Below are 22403 nucleotides of genomic sequence, written 5' to 3'. Positions count from 1 at the left end.
CTGGAAGTTTTCAGTTTTACTTTTCAGGGAAGAAAAATAAAAGTACAACCCTAGGTATTGTTACCTGGTAGTAAAATCCACCTTGCTCTGTGGGACTTTCTCCCCAATAAGTGTGCATATGAATGCCACCTAAAAATCTGCATTTCTCCAACTGGTTTTCCTGGGAAATTGTCAAGCCAAAGTAGATGATTAGTGAACTGTAGTTGGCGATTATGGTCAGAGTCTCTGAAGTAGTAGAGAGGTTTCTCTCATCTAGGGAGAACCAAATGTTGGCAGGTTCAGCGGTTATAGGTGATCTAAATTTAGTCTGCAGTACAGTCTAAATTACTGTTCCTTGAAAATGGTTGTAAATGTGTTCAACTAATAGTGTGTGTTTTGAAATTTCATTCTCCAGTAACATTTGTTCTCGAAAATGCATGCATGTAGCTATCAAATATGTGGCTTTGACATAATGTATCCAGTTTTGTTCTGGTTTGGAATAAATTGTTAAACAAAACAGAAGTAACAGCTAACTTCTGTGTCTTCAAACAGGTTGAGTCGTTTATTTTGGACCAAGAAGATCTGGATAACCCGGTGCTTAAAACAACATCAGAGATATTTTTGTCAAGTGCTGCAGAAGGAGCAGACCTACGAACAGTAGATCCAGAAACGCAAGCAAGACTAGAAGCCTTGCTGGAAGCAGCAGGTAGTTTTCCTTTTTCATTTTGGTAGTAGTTTTATTTGTGGGTGGTGGAACCACTAGTTTTGACCTTGAGGAACAGAGATTGCTGTGTACTCAGACATTAACAACTTGAAGTTGAGTTTCGGAACACCATTGAGTTTCTAGAATTGAACATTTTAAAACTTTGGGATGCCTAAAAGAGTTTAGACGTGCTTATGTCAAATTCAAGACATTGAGGCAATGCACTCCACAAGGTTTTACCCAGATGCTGCTGTGTAAAACTATGTTTTACTCGCACAGACTGTCTCAGTTATCTGAGCTAAGTGATGCAGGAATAATGCTTCAAATCACAGTGGTGATGAGTTCAGGGATCTTGAGATAGTATTGTTTAATGAAAAATGGGAGTATAAACAGGCTCTCATTCAAGTTTGTATCTGAATAAGTAATTCGTGGTTGGTTGTAGCAGTCAGTGAATTGAGCAGTGATAATTTAAGTTTGCAATATGCAGACAAAAAGTCGACGAGTGGGGAGTAAAGGTAGCCCTTTTGAAAATGCATTCCAGTAACCTTAACCAGAGCATCTAGGATGTATTTCATTTGGTGCATCAACCTATATTAATGAAAGGTGTTTCATGGTACATTGGACACAAATATAATCTAGGCTAGTGATTCCCGAACTTTCCCCCTATGGACCATTGGAAAATTGCTGGTGGTCTTGGTGGACCAATTAATGATTTTCCTGCATGTTGTAGCAATTTCAATGCACTGTACTAGATAGCGAATTCTTTTTAATTTTATTTCTATTCCTGTTATTTTTTATATTGCATTTTATTGTATTACATTTTACATTCCATGGAATACAAATTACAATACAATAAAATACAATATAAGAAATAAAAAATAAAGTAAAATTGAAATATGATAATTTGATTTGGACATACCACAGAGCATCTAAATGAAGTTCACAGATCACAATTCATCCATGGATCACAGTTTGAGAACCTGATCTAAGCTTATGTCTCTAGACAAAATCATGGCAGCCATATTCTGCGTCAGTTGAAGTTTCTGGGCTGCCTTTAAGGGCATATTGCAGTAATCTAACTTGAAATGACTATGTAACAATTAGGACCAGGCAAAGATTGGGGGGGGGGGGCGGAATGGGTAGCATGTTCAAGGGAGGATAGCTCCGACCTCCCAATTTTTCTGTTTCCCCCCTGTGCCCTAACATTGGTTCTATATCCTCCTGGCAGGGGTACAGCTAGTATATTAAATCAAACTGATAAAAGGAACTATTGGGCCACACCTGCCACATCAGCTTTCAGGAGCAGTACTGGATCTGGAAGTACCCTGAAGCTGCACACCTGCTGCTTCAGGGGAGTGTAACCTCATTGAAAACATGCTGCACCCTGGCTCCTAAAGCATCAGTCCTAAAACTGCTGGCTCTGAATTTTGTACATCCTGGCTTCAGCAGATGCTTTATTCATGCACATAATCAATGGAGATGGGGGAGAAATCTAGATCACTACAAAATGTTTTGTTTTTGAAAATGGCTATGTAGTTGTCAGTGTAGATCCAGTGTGGTGCATTATTGGATTAGAGAGACTGGTTAGAAACAGTAATGTTGGGTTTCTGGGGGGAAATAAATTGGAAAACTGGATCTCTAATTGAAGGTTGTCACTGCTCAGTGTTGTTGTCCTAGCCACAAACCCATAGCCAGTTGTTTGGGGGCTCTTGTGTCCTAAAAGGAGGAGTCAAGGTTGCTCCACATACTAGGAATTTTACTCTTACCCTGTTACATTGTCAGGATTAAGAGGTGACTTGTCAGAAGCCTTTGCTTCTATTTCAGATTAAGCATAGTTGAGAATTAGTTCCAAATCCTAAACGGTGATTAATCAGCTGTGGATTATTGAAACAAACTTGCTTCATAAATCACGGTTTGCAGTTGGTTAGCTTCCACTAACAATAGTCAAAACTAACTGCAATTTGTCTGGGTTGAGATATCATAATAAGCTGTGGTTAGTTTAAGTTGGAAATGAAAGCTTCTAAACTCTTCACATCCATGTTAGAGGAAAGGGGAGACATGTAAGTGGCTTGTCTCTAACTCTAAACTATAGTTAGCATTATATGCAAACAGAACCATTAAGTTGTGTGTAAAAGACTTTAGAAGGAAATGATAGCCAATTTCATAATCAGTTCCTGTAACTTGAAAAATAATGCTGACATAATATTTCTAACATTCTTAAAAACATAGTTTAACACTATGTTAGAAACTCAGATATATGCCTAGTTGCCATTTTTGGGCCAGACGGCTTGAAAGTTGTATTTTTTCAATATGACTTTTTGGTTCCTAAAATTCATTGTGCCGATAAAATATAACCGATAGAATTCCACAGGATGTGTTGGTAGTGTGTGAAAGCAGTCAAGATCCAAGGATCCTCAGGCATGCATCTCCAGATGGTAGAGATGTCAGATGCCATCCTGGTGCCTAGGCATCTTCACTTGGTCGCAAATGGCCGATAGCCCAGTGCAAAATCCTTCTGGTGAATTTTGAATGCTTGTTTTAGCAAAAGGAACAATGAAGTATCTAGAACACTTCTTAAGTTTATCAGTTATTGACTGATTCATTTATATAGCCACATCCGAGATACCAAGGGTTTTGTCCTTTATATTTAAATTGGCATCTAACTTTAACTTTAGTTTTTTTAAAAAAATTCTCACTAAATTTTCATTATGTCGTCTTTAAAAAATTGAAGCATCAAGTGCAGATGCCGTTGACATTTTCCCATTCTGTTTGTAGTTCAGGAACATAAGAGTTGAATTTAAGGACGCAAAAATAATTATCAACTCCTAAAGCTAGCTTTGTCTTTTCCATGTTCTGTTTGATCTTCCTGATATAGTAGGGTCAAAGTAGCTTCTAATTTTCTAGCATGTTTGCAGCTGACAACTTTAACTAATAGTGCATGTGGCTGAAGTTTAAAATGGTGTCTCTGCATTTTTTGTGTGGTTTTCATACTAACCTGATTGATGAACGCACATTCGCTGAAGGGATTGGTAAATTGTCCACTGCCGATGGTAAAGCCTTCGCAGATCCCGAGGTGCTCCGAAGATTGACTTCTTCTGTCAGCTGCGCATTGGATGAAGCTGCTGCTGCATTGACACGGATGAGAGCAGAGAACAATCACAATGCAGGACAAGTGGACAAGTATGTATTGAATTTCTGTTCATCTGGTTTGATTCTATCTGCATTTGACTTGAAAAGCTGAGGATTGTGGATAAAGTGGCTCTTGGTATATCTAATAAAGCAATATCAATAGGCCTAGATCAGCTTCTGTCTTTGAGATTCAGAAATGTAAACTGAATTGTGACCACTTTGGGCTTTACCCAAAGTAATATTTCAGCCATATCAATCCCTCAAAGTGATTCAGAGGTGAGATTCTCTAATTGGGTTGGAGAGCTTCAGTAGCAAGATAAGGTAATGTCATGAGACAAAATTGACATATTTCCACATGTTAATTGATGAAGTATATTCACATATATGTTGCATCTATACAGTTTCATGCTAACTTAAAAATGGGATAGTTGTGAGATGAGGCAATATGGAGCACAGAGGATGAGGCTTATATACTGATAGGAAAGGAAGGAAGGAAGGTCAGGTTTTACTTCATAGAATATTAAATTTCAAATAGTTGTCCTTGGTAAAACTATACAGGGAAAACTAATTGAATGTGCGAACATTAATACTGAAATTGCTTGCATTAGATACATTCATTGCATCAGATGAAACATGCATTTTGGAAGAATTTGACTTTAGGCCTTCAGTGGCTGGATTTTGTTTTTTTAAGTGGCAGGTAGACTTCAAATATCCTTAATTCTCATAATACAGATAAATAATCTGGGCTAAAGTCAGCATAGAGATTAATCTCTCATCATGTTTTTTAATTCATACAGTGTTCACTTAATGACTTGGGAATTTGATAGACAATATTTTCTGTGAAATTTACTGCTTAGCCAGCAATATGGAAGGCTATATGCATCTCTTAAAGTGTTTGGCCAAAATGTTCAGAAAACCACGCTGCAATCTTAGTTCTTCCCTTTATTCAATTTTAAGATTTAAGCTTCTGAAAAAGACAAACACATAATCTGGTGCACTTATGACTCCGTCATCCTTCTACCTATATTAGAAATTTATATAGCTGCCTTTGAAATTGTGACTTACCAGTGCTGTCCTATGAACTGCCACATAGCTATATAAAGACCAAGTGGTGTACAGTCAATTTATGGCATACTTATTTTTATATTTATATAAGCTTTGTGTATTTTTAATTTTTGGTATTTTTATATAAATATACAAAACAACCTTTCAAGTTGATTACAGTAAAATACTTCAATTTTGTCAGCCAGAGTGGCAGTTTAGTCCTATCTAAATCATCCTGAATGCATTCATTATAAACCTCCCAGATTCCTGGTTCAGGCATCTCTTTTCCTGTTGTGAGTTGCATGGAAGGAGTCCTTAAAGCTCACTCCCATTTTCCCAGATACAGTCACAACAAGAGAACATTGCCTAAGCAGCTTGCCAAATTATTCTTCATGTTTGTTTAATATAATTTTTTAAAGGACGCCAGCTGTCTTTAACATGAAAATTGTACTAAATAAGTTTATAGTTAATCATAAGTTACCATTTGTGTAATTCATTTCAGCTACTTCCATGTGTGCTCATTGTATTTAAAATGTTATCTTCCAGTCGCAGTTTGGCAGAAGCATGCTCGGATGGGGATGTAAATGCTGTCCGGAAGCTGTTGGATGAAGGAAGAAGTGTAAATGAACATACAGAAGAAGGGGAGAGTCTCCTTTGCTTGGCATGTTCAGCTGGGTATTATGAGTTGGCACAAGTGAGTAAAGACTAGTGTTCTAAACCATTCCTTTAAATACTAAAGGTGTGAGGCCTATAGATAAACTTCTAACTTATCCAAGAATTAAAAAGTGTATTTTTAACCTGGTAACTAGAGGGTGCAGTGCAAACATGCTTTCCTTAACACAGTCATATCAGTTCTTTAATGCTAAAACTTCTCATGAACCCAGAAATAATTGATATCTTTATAAAATGGACTACTGATTTAAAAGGACAAGGCAAATGTTCTGCTCATGTATTCAGCGGCTTTTGAAGGGCTTAATCCTGCAAGGTTTAACTTTAACAAGAAAGTTGAACAAACACCACCAAACAGGTTTTTTTCTGACTTCTTAGCATATACCTGGGTAAAGATGAAGTTTAGTAGAACACCTTCCATTTCTGTTATTCCTTGATTCTTGAGCTATTACTCTATGATTTTTGAATGCCTTCATCTGCCCCAGCTGCAATAAAACATGTCTCTCCTGTATGGGTCTCTACAGCCACAGCAGGTGCTGTAACTCTCCAACAGTTTGACTTCACCCCCAAAGGCACACTCTTCCATTGTCTTCCAAGACAGGCAGATTCCAGCCAACTTTGAGTGTGGTGTCATTTGATCAAGAAAGGGGAATAGTAATGACTAATAGGAGGTTAACTTCTGTTTCATTTATTCAGGTACTGCTTGCAATGCATGCAAACGTTGAAGATAGAGGAAATAAAGGAGATATAACCCCACTCATGGCAGCAGCCAGTGGCGGCTATGTGGACATTGTGAAACTGCTGCTTGTTCATTGTGCTGATGTCAATGCCCAGTCTTCAACAGGTAAGTGTAAATAAGAAATGAAAAGCTACTAACAATTTGAGTGCCGATAGATTATTACTGGAAATAGATGCAAATATTTACTTAGGGATGTAGTATTATGTGTGAAAAGTAGTGCACTGTGAAATTTGTCTTTTAAGTGATCACTCAGATAAACCTGAATGAAGAAGTTCATGTAGTATTAGTGTTGTTGTTTTATTAAATATTTTTATTGGTTTTTAACATACAAAATTATAAAACATACCACACAATTTATCACAAATACATTCTTATTGGACTTCCATCAGCACCTCTGACAATCCTCCATCTTAATCACTTCTTGCACATTTCCTAACTTAATATTGCCTTTACATTCTTAACATATCACGTCTCCTTCTCCATTCTTGCAATATTTCTAATATTATTCCTCACAGAACTTCTTGCAAACCTACAAACGTCGTCTGGTCGTCACAAATACTTTTCAAATAATTCATAAATTTACTCCAGTCCTCGGTAAACTTCTGGTTCCGCCGGTTTCGGATCCTTCCTGTTAGTTTGTCAAGTTCCGCATAGTCCATTAATTTCATGTAGTATTAGTGTTAACATTATAATATTTTAAAACAGCAACACTGTCACGTTTAGGAGAAATTAAATACCTTGACACTAACTTTTAAGTTTTCATAAAGCATTTCTCTGTAGTAAGAAATATATTCTAAAATCATTGCTCATTGGAAATAACTATTGAAAGTACACTAATGTAAAACTGCTCAAAATGTCAATTTGTAACCAGTGTTTTCTGTTTGGTATTATGCAGATTTAAAGTCCCGTAGTCATCCTTTTGTGGCACCAATTTCTTAATCTCAATGAATAAAGAGATTAGAGAACTTGCAAAGGCAGGGGTATAAGTGACCTTGGTTTGTTTTCCCCTCTTCTCTTAGGAAACACAGCACTCACTTATGCCTGCGCTGGGGGATTTGTTGATATTGTCAAAGTGTTGTTGAAAGCAGGTGCGAATATTGAAGATCATAATGAAAATGGACATACCCCCTTAATGGAAGCAGCCAGTGCAGGTCATGTTGAGGTTGCAAGAGTACTTCTGGAATATGGTGCAGGAATAAACACTCATTCCAATGAATTCAAAGAAAGTGCTCTTACACTTGCTTGTTATAAAGGTAGGACATTTTGAAGGATTGCATTGGAAAACCTGAGCATCCCTGTATATCCTTCTAAAGAAATCTGCTGCTTGTAGCGTTACTGTGTGTTTAATTATAACATAAAGGCACAGTATGCCCTCCACAATTCACTGTGTGTAATGCCATGCAAGAGGGCAGGGCTGAGGAGGGGAGGCCATGGGCTTAACAGATTCCAAGTTTCGACCAATTCCTTGAAGAATTTCTGTACTCTGAACTTCTGAAATTGTTTTACATAGTAGAAGTTCTATTGAAACTGAGTTTACTACCTTTGAATTTTCACTCTAGAAGTTTTATAGCAGTTTGATTGGTTGTAGCAATATTTTATCACTAAAATAATACTAAAGCTTTTCTCATTGTGTGAGAGGCTTTCCACTTTCAACCTTCAGATTTTGGTTTTGGGAAAATCCTGAGGAAAATAAAGAGCCAAACGGTTTTTTCTCTCTCCCTCCTCTGCTAGAACTTACTAGTATTTGTTAGTACTGGATGTACTCTGTGAACCACCCTGAGATCTTAGGATGAAGGGTGGTATAGAAATCAAATAAATAAGAAAGAAAAGTTCGATTAATATGTCTAGAATTATGGTTCAGAGCTGTGAAAGCCTGCATTCTTTTACCCAGTGCCACAGGGAATGTTCAAAGCTATATATGTTCAGAGAGAGAGAGATTAAAAAACCTAATTTCTGTACCAGAGCAAGTTGAACCGCACAGCCTGAAGGATCAAGCCATTTTATATATTTGCATAACAGTTTATTATACATTTTTTGAAGTTGTTTGGTCATTGGATAAAAATTGAGGGGGGGGGGGGAAATGTCACCTGGCAATATCACTACCAGCATCTTAATTCAGAAACTACCTCAGTTTTCCAGATTTCCTGTTTTTCAAATATTAACAATGCATTCAGGGCATATTTTCCCTAAGCCTGTTGGGGAAGGAGGAGTGCTCAGTAGCACATTTATTTATTTATTTAATGCATGCCTTCCCTAATGTCCCAGGACGGGTTACAACAAACCATACTATTCAATGCATGCAATGAAATGGCCTCTGACCAAAGCTGCCACATGCCGATATACAATGTGTTAGTACGTTAAGTTGGCTTAATGTACTAGCTTGGTGTGAAACTGTTAAGCATAGTTGGTTTGAACCATTATTAGGTCTTGTAACATGCAGATTTTTCTCTTTTATTTGAAGGTCACTTAGATATGGTTCGTTTCCTGCTTGAAGCTGGAGCTGACCAAGAGCACAAAACAGATGAGATGCACACAGCTTTAATGGAGGCTTGCATGGTAAAATAACCATTGGATTAAATGGTGTTTTGGTTGAAGAAAACTGAAGAACTTGAACATACCTAGCCTTACCTCTTTCACTACTTAAAGAAAACACATTGCAAGAATGTTTATGCAAGATCACAGCTATTCATTTATGTTCTAAAAACAGCATTCCAGTATTTATTGTCATGGCATATAATTTTAAGTCGAACACTATTTTGCTTCAGCTTGGTAAAATTGTAAAAGCTAGTAGTGGGGAATGAGTTGTTAACAGCTTGCAATCACAACTTAGGCTAGCAGTAAACTAACTGTAGCTTGTAATAGCCAGAAAAAGAGGATAAATATAGTAACCACCTCTCTGAAGAAGAATGGTCTAATGCTGCAGTAGTCTTCTGCATTATGCCATTAGCACTTGTGCTATATAAGGATGCAGTGAGTAGTCAAAGCTTTGATTGCCTACTGCCTGGTTTGAAAAACGTATAAGGACAGTTACTGCTGGGAAACTGCATAGAATTAGGTATATTCTGTATCAATGATACACTTTATATTCTGTGTATAAGAATACACTTCATGATCTGCTGTGAGACGTCATAGAAGCATTTGAATAAAAGCAACAATCATATCGCATAGTAAGTAGCAGCTGATTAAGCAGCAGCAAAGGGGCAAATATTCTAAAAGGCTCAGTGAAACAATGGTCTATTACTGTCTGCCTAACAGTAGGCAGTGATGGGCATACCTCTCTAGGGAGGTTGTGCCTAACTGAGAATGAAGTGACTCTGTTCACATAAGCTAGGTATGGGGAACCTTTGGCCCTCCGTGTTGCTGAACTACAGCTCCCATGAATTCAGAAAATAATCAACAAAATATATTGTGCAGCGGTATTCTTTCAGCTGATCCCTGCAACCATGTTGAGAATGGAGGACAATGCCAAGCTTCCCCTCCCTGTCCCCAGCAAGCTGCAATGAACATGGAATTAAATATCTACTCTAAATTGATGACAAACTCTTGTAGATGCTCCTAGATTTGTGCATGCTCTGTCCAGCAGAATATCCTGTGACTCTTCATCCCATGCAATTAGTACAGGTGCATCTGAATATAGAAGGTGTGGAAGAATAGTTGATTCTTGGTCAGCAGAGGAGTGGAGCATACAGGAAAGGGTTAACTCCTAGAAGGCAGTGGTCCAGGGCAAAAAAGTTCCCAATCAACCATCATGTAGTGCAGGGGTAGTCAGCTTTTTTATACCTACCGCCCACTAATGCATCTTTCTTGATGGTAAAATTTCCTTACCGCTCACCAGTGCTCAATGGAAGGAGTTCAGCTTCTGCCGTTGAACCCCCTACCGCCCACCTAGAATCCTGAAACACCCACTAGTGGGCGGTAGGGACCAGGTTGACAACCCCTGATGTAGTGGGTTAAGGAGTTCTGCAGGCAGAATCTTAAATTCTGCTGGTCTTCTCCTGGCATTGCTGCACATTCGGGGGAGGGGGACCCAGATGGATGACAGCCACCAAATGTGACTGTACACACCACTGCTCCTCTGGAAGCTATATATGGAGCAGCCTTCGAGGTCCACACACACAGCTTAGTGAGACTCCACAAGGTGGACAAGTTTGCATCAGCTGATGTGGCCTCCAGAAGGAGGATCCTTCAGAAGTTCCTGTAACTGGAAGCTGTCATCCCACTCAGTTTCAAGGTATACTGCTTCTGAACATCTCTTTTGTATGCTCCACTCCTCCACTAACTAAGAATGGAAACTTGGACGCTTTCTGGTCAGTGGAGAGTGGCACATACAGCTTGATTCAAGTTGAACCTGATTCCACTGATATCTCTTCTGTTTTACCTTCTCAGTTGGCTTCTGTATTGCTTCTTCTGTTCTTGTTTCATAGTTCTTGTTATTAGACGCAGTGGGGTTCTCCTTCGGATACATTTTAGTTACTATAACCAGTCTGTGGACTAGTGGAAAGGTCTCATCTGGCTGTAGCAACAGGAATTTTTTTAAAAAAAATGTTTTGACCCTGTTTTCTAGAAGATGACATTGCTGAATGTTTCACTCTGCTGATCAGAATAAGATTTCACAGTAAATTCAGTTGTTTGCAATTTAAGCTGAAGAGTGAACATACATTCCTAACATAATTCAAATGATATTGAAAATTTCCTTTCTAGAATATTTGAGCTTTCTTTCTTTCTTTCTTTCTTTCTTTCTTTCTTTCTTTCTGAAATAGGATGGGCATGTGGAAGTAGCTCGTCTGTTACTGGATAGTGGTGCTCAAGTGAACATGCCTGCTGATTCCTTTGAATCTCCACTGACACTTGCTGCTTGTGGTGGCCATGTGGAGCTAGCAGCCCTGTTAATAGAAAGGGGAGCAAACCTTGAGGAAGTTAATGATGAAGGTTATACTCCACTAATGGAAGCTGCTCGGGAAGGCCACGAGGAGATGGTGGCTCTATTACTAGCTCAAGGTAAGACAACACATTGGTTGCAAATTAGAGCATTAATATTTTTACTAGCTTCTTTCTTGGTGCCTTCAATACTAATATTGCTAGCAGAGTAGTTCATAGTTCATAGTATCATAGAGTTGAAAGGGACCACAAGGATCATCTAGTCCAGTCCAGTGATGTTGATTCTGGTGCCTTTTACATTGAGGATAATTACTACGGCTGCTAACCTGTTCAGAATTCTCTAGATCAATAAAAATATTAATTGGAGTAAAAAATGGTGTTCCCAACCAACCTGATTAATTTCTAAGCACCTTTTATTGCAGGGTGTAATGTTTATTGGATTAGGAAACCTTCATTTTGTGCTAAAAGAAAAGGCAAGAGAAGGGGTTTAAATGGACTTGCTCAGCCAGCCAGTGTTGAAGATGTGATGAAGGAATCTTGCCCTTTATGTGTGCCTGCAGCAGTTCCACAAAGCTCCTTAGGCTGCTACTTTGGGAAGAGTACAAATGTGGCCCCAGTGCTTAATGTTTGGCTGGTGCTTCTGTGTTTCTCCCTCTTGTTCCGACCTCTGCTGCTAATACTTTGCAGATTGGATGAGGATCTTGCACACCATAACATTGCTCTGTTGGCTACCTTCGTAAGAAGAGCCAAGTGTAGACCAAGAAGCAGCTATTGCAGGGAGGCATCTTTGCTTAACTGGGTGTGGAATGTGTGAAAATGTCTTAAGTTAATGTGTTACCTGGCAGATAAGTTGAGAGAAAATTGCTCTATTGTACCTCTTTTAAAATCATTTTTTCAAGGTGTTGGGCCTTTTGTTGCCATTGTGGTAAGCCAGTGGATTTATTTATTTGATATTTGGTTTTTATATTTGTATACCATACCACACAACAATCAACCATGTCTTCTGGGCAGGTCACAAATTTTAAAAAATAAAATATGAATACATATTTTTTAATTTACTAAAACTATCCATGCAGAAGCTGCGCTAACACAGAAATTAGCAGAAACCATATGAAGAAATGCAGGCCTATAAAATAGCACTAAAATCCAGTGAGGGGGAACCAATATCAAATGGGCATGCTGATGATTTTTTTTCCTAAATAATTTTTTTTTGTAGGTGCTAATATAAACGCACAGACAGAAGAGACACAGGAGACAGCTCTAACTTTAGCATGCTGTGGAGGGTTTTCGGAAGTAGCTGACTTCCTCATTAAGGCAGGAGCTGACATAGAACTTGGTTGTTCTACACCTTTGATGGAAGCGGCACAGGAGGGCCACTTAGAGCTGGTGAAGTATTTACTAGCAGCAGGTATGTTTGCTATTACAGTTGGAAGAGATAAACCAGACAGTGGACCTTCAGATGTTTTTCAACTCTGACTCTAATCACTTTTGACCAGTATGGCCAATTTATTGATGCAAATTGTAATCCCTCAACACTTTCTTGCATGAGTCACATTGTAGTTTCTCTGGAGCAATGAAGAATATAGTCATAATTCTGGACCTATTGGAAATTAGTATCAATAATGTAAAAGCATTTAGTATTCAAAATGCTTATGTAGTTAATCTTCACAACATTTTTGTGGCATGTTTAATACTCTCATCAGGATGACATGCCTAAGACTTCAGCGTCCAGATTCATTTGGCTGGTTTTCCCAAGAGGATTTGTGTTCTCAGTGGCAGTCCCTGTACTCAATAGCAAAAGACTTATGAAACTGAGAAATGTTACCAAAGGAACCTGTGATATGCAGAGGGGTGACTTGCTCGGAGAGTACTAGCCTAAAATAAATATTCTGCCACCTCACCAGTGATTTATTTTTTTAAATGGTGTTTCCAATGGAGGTATCCTGTCAGTAGCATTTGAGAAAGGAAATGTTTTATGAGCCGTTCTAGGTTGAGTGTTAATTGGGTAGATTTTTTAATACATTGTGAGTAATCTAATTCCACACTCTTCCACAGGCGCTAATGTTCATGCAACAACTGCAACAGGAGACACTGCCTTGACCTATGCCTGTGAAAATGGACACACTGATGTTGCAGATGTTCTGCTTCAAGCTGGTGCAGATTTAGTAAGTCTTGAATATTTCTCTAAAATTTTGGAATGTAATGGGAGCTTTTTATTTTCCTTGAAAATGAAGAAGAAAAGTGCCTATGCAAACTAGATGGGAGAGTAGACCAAATGTTATCCAGAGGAATGAATGCAAAATAACTCATGAGTGAAAGTATAGATTAACAATTTGTCTAATACTTGGATTCTTACGTTGTGAACTGCTCTGTGAACTTTGAATGGAGGGTACTATGCAAATTTAATAAATAATAAATAATAATTTTGTAATTGTTCTGTTTACACCACAGTTTTTTCATCACTTTGAAGAAATAACAATTTTCAGGCTTTGATTTCCTTCCAGCAATGCATGTTCCTTGTATTTCTTTTCTTTAATTGGTTCTATTTGCTGAAGTGCCAATGGGACAAGATTTTATATCATTTATTTAACTGGACTAAATATGTAAAAGGGTGTTCAAAATGGAAAAGGTTGTTTGTATTCTGCATGCTTCAAGTACAACAATGGGTGAAGTGCATGACTGGTATTTTTAGGTCAAGTTTTTGTGCAGAGCTTGTACTATAGTATCAAAAATGTTTACAAAAGTATTGTTGTATACCACCTTTGGTCCATTTGCCAGGCAAAGCCCCTTCCTTATCCCTGATCTTCAGGTTGTGTTTGGTCCAAACAGTTTAGTGTTCTGTTTAGCTCTTGGTTAAGACTTCAGTCTTTTCGTTGCTGTTTGTGACTCTCACCTATTTTGAAGGGGGCTTTCTTTTGCCTCACTGAAAAAGCATCAGTTCTACCTTAAGCTTGCCTGCTGATCTTACTTTAGAATATTAGCAAATTAGTTCTTCTCTTCACTTTCCCCCACAGTATTCACTTTCTTCATAATATTTCTAAACAGGAGCATGAATCTGAAGGTGGAAGAACACCACTGATGAAGGCTGCAAGAGCGGGTCATCTATGCACTGTACAATTTCTTATTAGCAAAGGTTGGTAGTAGTAATAGTAACATTAGTAGCTGAAGGAAGGATTGCTTGGCAGTTGGCTGTTAGGAAGAATGTGTTGCTTTATAGCAAACATGACCTTTTGCTATACATATGATGTTTTGTACTAAATGTATGTTTAGGATGAGTTTCCTTTGCAATTTTATAAGAACAGTACTTGGGCCGTGTTTTTGAAAGCTCAGTGCTTCATATACTTCTTCTTTTTAAAATAATCCTCCTTTCATATCTCCATAAAGTATTACCACCCCCATGCCCGCATACTTGGGAGTATGAGATTTAGTGTATCTTGCTTGAGGTTATGCGCTTGTGGCAGAGGCAGTGTTACAGGGGTTGTCTCGTTCTTGTAGCTGAAGACTAACTGCAGCAGGTTCAGGTTAACTGTCATTTGGTATACAATGCTTAATGAAAAATGAGTTTACCAGCATTTTCTTTTAAGCGAACATGAAATATGAACGTGAACCTTTAAATATTTTGGTACCTATGTCATACTTGGAGTAGGCCTATTGAAACCAATAAATTTAAATTGGCCAGCACTGGTTTCAATGAGTCTCCTCTGTTTATGACAGAGCTGTACTGTCCTTTAGAACTCAACTATTTAATTTATATTCCAAAATTAACATACAGCTAATAACAAACTGGCTTTTACTATGTGAAATGTTTTTAAACCTAAATGTAAGCAATTTCCTCTTCACTTGCAAATTATTGTTCATTTTAAAATTAAATGATTTGGAATCTCATTCCCAACAATGGTGTCTTTGCATTAACTTTGTTCCTTGAAATTTCCCTTTAATTACGTCTCTCTGCGATAGGTGCCAATGTTAACCGGGCTACAGCTAATAATGACCACACAGTGGTGTCACTGGCATGTGCTGGCGGCCATCTTGCTGTTGTTGAGCTGCTCCTAGCTCATGGTGCAGACCCTACTCATCGTCTTAAGGTATTCCAAGCAACTCATTTTATTATTTTACAGCAGTGTTTCCCAACCGGTGTTCCGCGGCACACTACTGTGCCGTCAGACATTGGCTGGTGTGCCGTGGGAGGGAGGCGGGCGAGTCGGGCGGTGAGAGGCGGCGGCGGCGAGGATCCGCGTCGAGCCGGGGGCGGCTCCGCGGTGGTGGTGCCGAGCGGCGGGGCAGCGCGTGCAAAAGGGAGGAGCGCGAGACAGCGGAGGAGGAGGAGGCCAGCATGTCCGGGCAGCAGCAGCAACAACAGCAGCAGCAACTCCCGGCGACGGCTCCTCAAGCCCCGCCGCCGCCCCCTCCTCCGCCCGCTATCGCCGCCACCACCACAACAGCCGCCGCCGCCTCAGTTGCCGCCGTCCCTCAGTCCCTCGCTCTGCTGCCTCCTCCCACCCCCAAAGCTTGGAGGTTCCCCGGCAAGGGGGAGGGAAAAAACTTTCACTTTCGTGCGTCCCTCCCGGCGTGACGCTGCGCGCTGACGTCACGGGGCGGGGCTTTAATGGTGGTGTGCCGTGAGATTTTTTTTCAGTAAACAGGTGTGCCATTGCCCAAAAAAGTTTGGGAAACACTGTTTTACAGTATATACCTTTTGTCAGTTGTATTGGCTAATGCTCCCAAAGTGTGTTGGTTTTGTTGTGTATACCTAGTTAGTACAGTACTCAGATCACAAACCACTATAATCTGTCTTCTTAAAATGTGTATTCCAGGATGGCTCGACCATGCTCATTGAAGCTGCGAAGGGTGGTCACACAAATGTTGTTTCCTATTTATTGGATTACCCAAACAATGTTCTATCAGTTCCAACTGCAGATATGTCTCAGCTCACACCGCCATCTCAGGATCAGTCTCAGGTAAGCTGTAAAGCTTTTAACTATAGCAGTGGAAAATGAATGTTTACTTTTACCAGCTTGACATAAATGGTGCAAGTTTTTATATAGATATAGAATATGAATTTGATATAGAATATGAATAGTACAATTTGAGTAAAAGTAGAGAGAAAATCCCAAGAACAATGATTCAAAATTCAGGTGGGCTACCTCTTCTATTTCTCATGCTGTTGGGTTTCTTAAAAAGCTTAACTCTTAAATTTGAGGGGAGGAAAATCCAGTTCCATACTAAAAGCTCACAAATCTTATTTGAACAGTACACTTAACGCTGTGCACGTACAGGGTGTGAGGAGAGTATCCTACTTGCTTTGGATTAATGTTCAGGTTACTTTAAAATCCACTGACATAAGTTTTTAATCTGAGTTGTTTTTGCAGGTTCCACGTGTACCAATGCATACACTTGCCATGGTTGTACCTCCCCAGGAACCTGACAGAGCTCCTCAAGAGAATCCCCCTGCACTTTTGAGTCTCCCAAAAGGTTAGTATGCAAACATTTTTAAATTTTATAACTTGTGCTAGGATTCTGAATTCATTGTGTGTCTGGGGCATGGGAAGTATTTAGGACTTGATAGGGAATGGTGCAGGTCTGTTTCTCTTTAGTCATTTTAGTATAAGATTTTGAAAACATACCAGCAGTTATCTAAAGAACTGCTTTGGCTCCATGCCTGGAGTTGTGCTATTCCAGTGATAACTTTTGATTTGAAAAGCCAGTGGCAACCTTAATGTCATCACATGGTACCATATCTCAAACTCCTTTTAACGCTCCCTTCAGTTTCAAAGCTCTCTGCCATGTTGCATGGAGGTTACTGTTAACAAAAGCAAGTTTTAGATGATATTCAACTAAGTTGAATTAATGACCATGACTAAGTTAAGTCCATTAATTTTGATAGGTCTATTATAAGAAAAACTTTCCTGAATACTACTCATTAGTTACTAGTTGAATAATATATTTGGTAACATACTTTAGTAGAATACTCAACCATGTTTAGTTATACTTGTAAGAAGTTGCCTCTAATAGATTTAGTAGATTTCTGAACTTGGCAGTAAAATTGCATCTTCACCAGTAGTAAAAAATTGTGTGACAGATTAAATAAACAGTGACCAACTGGACTATTCATTTACACATTTCCTTAGCTGATTTTATTATTGCTGTAGATGAGGTCAAATAGGAAATTCTGTATTTTGCAGAATTTTGAAGTACAAAGAAACTCCTTGTGTACCTGTTGCAGAAAATGTCTTGTCTTGGGTTAGCAAAATCTGTGATTCACCTAGCCAAACATGTTTTGTGTCAAGCAAATGCTTGATGTACGCATGCTCTCATATGTGCTTTCTCGTGCTCTCTCTCTCGTGCTCGCTCTCTCACTCACACACACACACACACACACACACACACACACCACAGTCTCCATTTGTTTTCACCATGTTTGTGAAATACATGGCTAGTGGACCGTATTCAGCTTGGTGGTTCATATGCTGTACAGTTTGTTCTTTCTCATTCTGGACAGTTTGCCCAGCTGTTAAATGATAACAGTTGCATTAAGTGAGTGAGTCAACTTAGATTTCAAAGAACTTACAAGTTTGTATGTATAGCCTTTCTGGAGACCTATGAATGTGATTAATCAAATGTTTGTAGAGTCCATTAAATAAAGCATAATACTTGGTAGAAAGTGAAATGAGCATGGTTGTACTCAGAAGTGACAGAATTTTGCAGTGCAAAATCACTGCAGAATTGTCAATTAAAACTGATGCATCTGCATATTTATTTAGTGTAAAGAATATGCTAGGTGCTGTGCAGCACATAATGTGAAGGTTTAAGAGTAGGGGAGCTAAGTTGTGTTGAAGGCCAGAAAGATGAGAAGGTATTAGACAAGTTGGGATTTTTGGGTAAGCATTTTTAAGGGAACACTGAGATCCTCAAAATAGGTTAAACAAAACATTCTTATAACAAGTTATATATAATGCTTTTTCTAAATGTTCAAAGTGCTTCACATATAATAGGCAAACTTAAGATAGGCTACTATCATATGAATTCTGCACACAGGCATCCAAATTATTTTCATGGAAAAGATTTGTATCATAGAGCACTCCAGTAATTTACTTTATTTCACCTAGTGGATTGTGTGATTTATTCTGATTTTTCTTGTCCTGAAGAAAGACAAGGAGCTTTGCCAGGGTACTGAATTCTTGACTCCGAACACTAAAAATATTTTTGAACCGTATCTCTGCCTTCCGGGATTTTAATTCATATTAGCCACATTTTTCAAAATTTATATTTTCATCCATGAGAACTGCTTTTCAGTGACAGAAAATTCCTAATTTAAGCCCTTAGTTGGCTAAAATATTTTGCATAATTTATCAAATTTATGCAGCTGAAGAAAGGTTCAGCTACCTATAAATCTTGTTGCCATATCAAGGAAATGAACTGTTCTCACTGAAGCAAGTTGCCCCCTTAGCACTTGCATGTCATTTCTCTTGATAAGTGCCTGTGTGTCATTTCAGTTTGAGAACAGAACACCAGACAAGGCTTCCTACTCTGAACTTAAAAAGGCTCCCAAGGTGGTGGGTAAAAATCCATAAAAACGGTAATCCTGAAAAAATAAATAGATCTAATTCATCACAAAAATAATAACCTAGCAGCTTGTCCATGATCCCCTCCCAAAATGTGTACCATACTCATTCCCACTGTCTCCTGAAAGAGAGGCAGCGTTGCACGTGGAGAGGAAGCTTCATTCTTTACTACTAGAAAAGCTTTCTTTTAATAAATATTTATTCTCTGTGAGGGGGTTTATTGCTTTAGTTTGTTTATGCTGTATGTTTTTACATTTTTGTATTGCAAACCTCCCTGTGATCTTCGGATGAAAGGCAGTATAGAAAATACATATTTGTCCTTTGTGGCCACTGGGCCTAGTCTCTGTGAGGTAGTGCACACCATAGGGCAGCCAACAAAGTGATGTATTCTGATAAAATGGAAATGGATCTCTTGTCCATGTATATGCATAAACACTTGTAACTGCCAGGCCTTTAAGCCTCTTCAACTCTTTGTTAAATACAAATTTTGTAAAATGTTCTCATGATTCATGAAGTAGAGCAGAATCCACTTCTGTACTAGTGATGCTTCTCTGAGGGCCAAACTGCATGTTACATGTGTTCCAGCTGGCCACTTAGCTTGAAATAAAAACAGCCTTGGGGCCCCAATTTGGAACATATTCATGATTGGGATGGGAGCCCTGTTCCAGTCTCCTGTTGAAAACTCCTACCTCCCAATTGCTACTTGCTTCTAAAGATGCTGGCTACTGCAAACAGCATGTGTTGGGGGCCATAAACTGCTAGGAGGTTTTGACAGGAAACCATAAGTGCCGGTGTTCTGGATTGGAGCATCACAATGGTTGTTTTGTAAAAATGAGTGGCCGCCTTAAGCACAATTTCTAAAACCATGTGAAGAGCACAAGTGAGATCTACCAAAAAAAAAAAAAAAAGTAGTATGTAGTGCTTTCGTTCAGGATATTTTATTTCATTTACTCGGCATCCTCCTCCAAGCAGTCAGCTGGCTTTCCATGGCAACTAAGCATAGCCCTTATTGGACTTGTGTTTTCTTGGGAGGGGTCATTCCCTCCTTACATTTTTGTACTTCAGTGAACCTTGGGAGTCTTCCAGGCCTGTTGATAGCTTCCTCTTGTGCGTTGATGGTGCTATTTTGGCAACATGGGCACTGGCATTCGTGATTCAACCTAAAGGGTCATTTGAAGTTCAGAGCATTTTTAAGAGACTGCATTCAATAAGCCAGTTTTACTCAAGCAGTTTGATTGAGGTTCTGACCTCCACTGTATATAGCATGTTAGATATCAGCATATTTCAGTTATGATGAAGCAGTGGAATTTTAGCAATGATTATAACTGTCTTGTGCTATGCATTTAGAATTTTATGGTATAATACAAACAAATTGAACAAATTGTCCCAAAATGTTATATTCTGTTATACATTAGCATTAGAAAGAAGTGATCTGGAACGCATGAGATGCTATAGACATTTTTGGAAGCTCCATATAACATCCACAGAAGCTACTTGCCTGCCTAAACATCTCTTTGTGGCCTTAAAAGGGGGGGGGGTGCACCCCACACTTTTGAACTGTTTCCCTGCTCATACTCCTGATGTCAATTCTTACCTCACCATAGCTAAGCAAACAAGTGGCTTGTTTGCCAAAAGGTATCAAAGGAAGTCAGGCTTTGAACTGAGTGGTGGTGGAACCTGATGAGGATCAGCAGAACTCGTCTCAGCAGCCTCCCAGTGCCCTATTCTGTCTACAAAATTGCAGCTTCCTACCAGTATTTGAGGCATTGCACCACCACTCATGGATGTAGTTTAAAAACACTGTTTAAAAAGAGACAAGTATGTCTACCAGTTAATCCCAAACCCCCAAAAACTTTTGAAGACCTCCCAGCTTGTCTGCCTGCAAATGGGGCAACAAATTTGGGGTGGAGTGGGGGAGCCTTTTGGTTCCACATTAGGTTGTTATTGCATGCAGATATTGTGTGCTTGGTGGAGGAGGCTGAGCAACCTAGTGTTAGGCATATTGGGCAAATATCTCTTGACTACAAGTACAACAGTGTAAATCTTTTTCACACATACACACACATTGTCTGTTGCCTCCCAAGTGCAGCAGTTTATTTTTCCCCATAGGAATAAATTGCAACAATTCACTTAAATGGCAGAAATCAAATATTTGCATTTGAACACTGTGGGAGGTAGTTGGAGGCTAAATCTTTGCCCTGCCCCTTCTGATCCCAGTGCTGGGGTGAGAAACAGCTATGTTGGAGTTCATCTTGTTTATTCTGTGGAAAACAATGGGAGCAACTTAAAACCAAACCATTCTTTTGGGTCTGGAAGGCAGGTGCATTTCTGGAAAATGTTACTGTAAATGAGTATTTTGAGATAAAAGACAGGAAACAATGTTTTTAGCATGACCTGGGTATACTGAAGCAAAAAACGTTAGTTCCCCAAGCTCAATTGTGAGTGTTTGACCTTCTAACTTAAGAGGGGAAATGCTAAGAACAGCACCATTTTGAATTTTGTACTTCTCCCTATGTTCAAATGCTTTTTGAATATTGCTTCAAATTTGTTAAAGTAATTGCTTGACTATCACAATATGACTGGAAAACAATTTTTGACTGGAAAACAATTGCACAGTTCAAAGTTCAGTGTGACTCCAGGCAGTGAGCTTTATTGTTTATTATAAATAAGCAGTATTTATAATAGTTATAGAACATTGGGCCGTACTTTACATTAAGAAAATAGAATGCCACAAAACAAGTGCAATATATGAACAAGACTAAAACCCAACATTCGCAGAAGACTGAGAAACAATTCCATTAAGGATGGTGGTAATAGCACTACCATTCAAGACAAAATCTCATGTGTTGCTAAAAGATAAAGGCAGATTACTTTATGCTGCTTTCACTGATGTGCACATCCTAAGAAGCACATAGGTTATGGCTATAGACACGAGTGGATAAATACTACAAGCTGCACATGTTGACTACAGTGGTAGTCAGCCTGTAGTGGTTGACTTTATGGCAGCTGAGCTAAATATTATTTAGTGTCTTAAGGACACAACTGAGGCATAACAAGACTCAGAAAGCAGACCTTATGACATGATGACTTAATGAATTGTGTCTAGATGAAGAAAGTCAAGTATTCCAGCTGAATGATGATTGGGAGTGCTATATAATGCTGGCTAAGGAGTTTTCCACTTGCAGCACAAAGGGAAAGCCCCTATCTTGGCTTCACAATGTTTTCCATTTCTTTCTACTTCTTGCAAAATGCCCCCAAGACGATGAATTTCAGCAAATTTAAGCATACATCTGTACTTGAAAACCAGGAATCTGACAAAACTATAACTATTTCCCAGTATGCACTGGAGTAGGATAACATGTATTTGCCTTTAATTTATATAGCTCTAAAGCACTATAGTATTATGACAATGCCAGCTTATACAGGATTATTTGTAAGGACAGAGGATGCAATAAAGTGCACAGAGAACAGCTGCTGTATGTCCTTGAGACTTCTACAAGGTGATTAGGTTGTTCTTGAAGGATGACACTTAAGCCAAATGTTCAGTACTAAGTGTGCTGCACAGGATCTTGTCTACGGAATTTTCAAGGTGAAGAAATTAAGAACAGAAGACATTGGACTGGGTTTCACTGTGCACCAAACCACATGAGCAAACGGTATGCTGAGCTTAGCCCACAAAGAACCCACTAACTCTGCTCTG

The 22403-nt window shown here is 38.9% G+C and overlaps 1 protein-coding gene across 10 annotated transcripts in view; it reads left to right on the top strand.

The window, feature by feature from the left end:
* ANKHD1 (ankyrin repeat and KH domain containing 1) overlaps positions 1-22403 on the top strand; it is a 93695-nt gene that overhangs the window by 15235 nt on the left and 56057 nt on the right. For 9 of the 10 annotated variants that reach the window (XM_077933522.1, XM_028738254.2, XM_028738250.2 and 6 more), the window contains exons 2-14: positions 532-685; positions 3706-3862; positions 5402-5549; positions 6221-6368; positions 7283-7516; positions 8725-8819; positions 11024-11261; positions 12358-12549; positions 13197-13306; positions 14187-14274; positions 15099-15226; positions 15956-16099; positions 16511-16613. In XM_077933522.1, coding sequence (XP_077789648.1) covers positions 532-685; positions 3706-3862; positions 5402-5549; positions 6221-6368; positions 7283-7516; positions 8725-8819; positions 11024-11261; positions 12358-12549; positions 13197-13306; positions 14187-14274; positions 15099-15226; positions 15956-16099; positions 16511-16613 — 1939 coding nt within the window. The remainder of the gene's footprint in view (positions 1-531; positions 686-3705; positions 3863-5401; positions 5550-6220; positions 6369-7282; positions 7517-8724; positions 8820-11023; positions 11262-12357; positions 12550-13196; positions 13307-14186; positions 14275-15098; positions 15227-15955; positions 16100-16510; positions 16614-22403) is intronic. The other variant, XM_028738252.2, reaches the window with a different exon arrangement.

This window comes from Podarcis muralis, chromosome 8 (assembly GCF_964188315.1).
Source record: "Podarcis muralis chromosome 8, rPodMur119.hap1.1, whole genome shotgun sequence".
Lineage (NCBI taxonomy): Eukaryota > Metazoa > Chordata > Lepidosauria > Squamata > Lacertidae > Podarcis > Podarcis muralis.
Note: the sequence above shows the minus strand (reverse complement) of the source record. Positions and strands in the feature narration are given on the sequence as shown.